Source organism: Monopterus albus, unplaced genomic scaffold, assembly GCF_001952655.1.
Source record: "Monopterus albus unplaced genomic scaffold, M_albus_1.0 scaffold199.1, whole genome shotgun sequence".
NCBI classification, from domain to species: Eukaryota; Metazoa; Chordata; class Actinopteri; order Synbranchiformes; family Synbranchidae; genus Monopterus; species Monopterus albus.
In genome coordinates this window covers 167,724-170,579 of record NW_018128079.1, presented here as the reverse complement: position 1 = coordinate 170,579, position 2,856 = coordinate 167,724, and the positions used below count along the sequence as shown (strand labels likewise).

At 40.6% G+C, this 2,856-nt stretch overlaps 1 protein-coding gene across 1 annotated transcript in view; it reads left to right on the top strand.

Annotated features, from left to right (window-relative positions):
• The window catches only part of LOC109970502 (LIM domain kinase 1-like), a 9,371-nt gene that overhangs the window by 1,189 nt on the left and 5,326 nt on the right, over positions 1–2,856 (top strand). The window contains exon 2 of the mRNA XM_020618071.1: positions 2,115–2,253. Coding sequence (XP_020473727.1) covers positions 2,115–2,253 — 139 coding nt within the window. The remainder of the gene's footprint in view (positions 1–2,114; positions 2,254–2,856) is intronic.

The window sequence follows — 2,856 nt, the reverse complement described above, 5'->3', positions numbered from 1 at the left end:
ACAAAATAAGGAGGAAACCATTATTACATCATTCGGTTCTTCACAGTTGACCTACAATACAGGGTAATGCCCTGACATCATAGCATGCTTGTTTCATTTACACCAGGTGCTCGTGTGTTCACAGCTCCACTTGTACTGACATGAGAACAGACCTTAGAACAGAGGGGAGGTTTAGAATTGACTAAAGACGACAAATTCGAAGAAGGGGTTACTTTGAAAATTTTCTTGTGACCAGATGTTTAAGTGGAATCACAGATGTTCTACATCCGTTGCCAGCAGCACATTAACAAAGATAGGAGGTCAAAAAAAGAAAACCTGCAGCTGTCCAATGCTTTTGTTGCTGAATTATTTCCTCAGTAACAAATGAGAGGCAGGTCTATATGTCTATCAGTACTTCCCCTAATGCACTATATCCCCAGCAGTTACAGTACTGGTTAAGACTGAAGATTCCTTTAGGTACCAGTATTTTACTCATGTCATACTGAATATGAGCTTCAGTGAACTAGTGTTGATTATCGGAACACTATTAGTCCCGAGCCTGAGTATTTACATTTTCTACCATTGAAATTCCTCCAAGCAGTGATGCCAGCAGAAAGTCTCTTTAGAATAACAAGAGGAAACAGAGGAACAAGTGGGTATACCTGTCAAACTATTGACACTGAGTCTCTTTAAGACACAATACAAACCCACCACAGCAATGACTGATGAGTTAGAAGCAGGACCACACTTATTACCCTTTTAAGTTGTGTAACAGGATTTAAGGCCACACTCGCGGCACAATTAACTGTTTTCCAAATGTAAACAAGAAAAGCTTATAGTAGAATGAAATGACTGATTACAGTGAAATGCTGTGAATACATGTCTGACGCTAGAGGTAAGCTGAGTCTTTCCCTTCCCAGTTTCATTCTCAATAGTAAGGTGACCTTTTCATTCTCTATTGTAAGAGCGGCACAGCTGGAAGAGAGGAAACATGGAGCTGTAGTCTGTCAGGAAGTCACCTCCCACTCCGGCTGTACTGCTGGAAAGATAAGAAAGCAGGTTTCTATTGTACACAGATAATATTCTCCATCCAGTTTTAGTCGGGACACTACTGAAAGTTTCTGTTTTCAGACTTTAAAAGACTGAAAATGAACATGCTGCACTGCATTTGAAGAATGAGTGTTTTATATGTAGCAGCTCAGAGTATTTCACTCTTTGGTTTTCTCTTGCAATCTTTGACTGTGTGTGCCAGTGGCAAACTAGCATTATGTTAAAGTATTTTTGTGACGACCTGACAAGTGACCCTACATGAGAAGTCCTTATCTAAGAATCAATATTAATTTGGTGCCTGACTAAACATACTCTGTCACTCTGACTTCAGATCTGTAATGCATAATTTCAACACCATCCCTGCACTGAAAATGGCTGTATTTTTTCCAGATGTGCACTGGAAAAACAGCAGCTCATTGATGTCTCAACCTTAACTTTGTGACTAATAAACACATCAAAATGTCTTTCAACACAAGCGTGGGCAAACAGTTCAAGACATGAAAGGAGTTGGATGTCCGTGACATAATATCCTGTGTGTTAAAAATAGGCTGAACTGAACATGGAAATGTTCTACCTGATGCTGTGTGACGCGATCTAACAGGTCGACTTTCCTCAAGTCATCACTGATGAGGCTCATGTTACTTTTCATGAGCACATCTCAGAAACATCTACTGTCTCACAGCCAGGGGAGGATCTAGAAAATTTTGTACAGGGTGGCCAGGCTGGGGCACGGAGGGCCTCAGAGAGGGGTGGCACATATGAAATACATGTAAAAAGTCAATTAAACCCCTGGTTGTATGAAATAACAAACCATAGATTATTAAGAATCAAACTGTTTATTTTGTGTAAAAATGAGACACGTAGCGCTTCCTTTGGCTAACTGTGGCTCCGCTCTTTATTTACTCCCGACCGGGGACATTGCTGCTGCACAGCAAACCGCCCTCCCTCACTGAGGCAAATACTCCACAACAACACAATCAAAGAAATGAATGTAAATATCATGCCTTTCTAAATCTGCGTTTTCTTTTGTTTTTTCTTTATATCTCATTGTTTTTCCATCTTCAACGCTTCCCTCTTTCCTTCAGATGTTGTGAATGTGGCTGTATCCTGTCTCACTGGTACTATGAAAGAGAGGGGCAGCTATACTGTAAGAAGCACTACTGGGCCCGTTATGGAGAGCACTGCCACGGCTGCAAGGAGACCATCACAACAGGACTTGTTATGGTGACATGATAAACACTTCTAAAGCATTAAAATGCTTGCACCACAAAACAATAAAATAAGCACAAATTTGATGTGCATTATTTCTTTTATGGTATCACTTTGACACTTCTAGGACAAACTGAAACTTAATAGCACGGTAAACCAATTCTTTACCTAAGTCTGTGCAGGCTACAAATGTTATTGTCCATTCACTAAATGAGTGTGTATGACGAAAGGCTCATTTCCTGACCATTTTCCCCCTCTGGTCTGGTCTTGTTTTGCTGTGGTGACTATCATTCCATTATAATTAGTCACAACATCCCAGTTAATGACCCAACAAACAGTCCCAAGCCAAAGTCATGGCAGCAGATAATCCTCCTCTCTGTTCTTCTGCTCAGTCGATCAAAAGTGTTTTGAACTCAGCCAGTAGCAAACCAACTGATAGATGGTTGGAGAGTTCAAAGCAGCTGCTCAACTGATCATCACAGAAGCATCAGTTGTTCAAAGTAACATGTGGCCATGCAAATATCCAATATTATGTATGTATCACAGACTGAAGTATGGCCAACCAGAAGTAGAAAACCTCAGCGCGTTACACTAGCTTTTCATACATTTAAAGCCTTC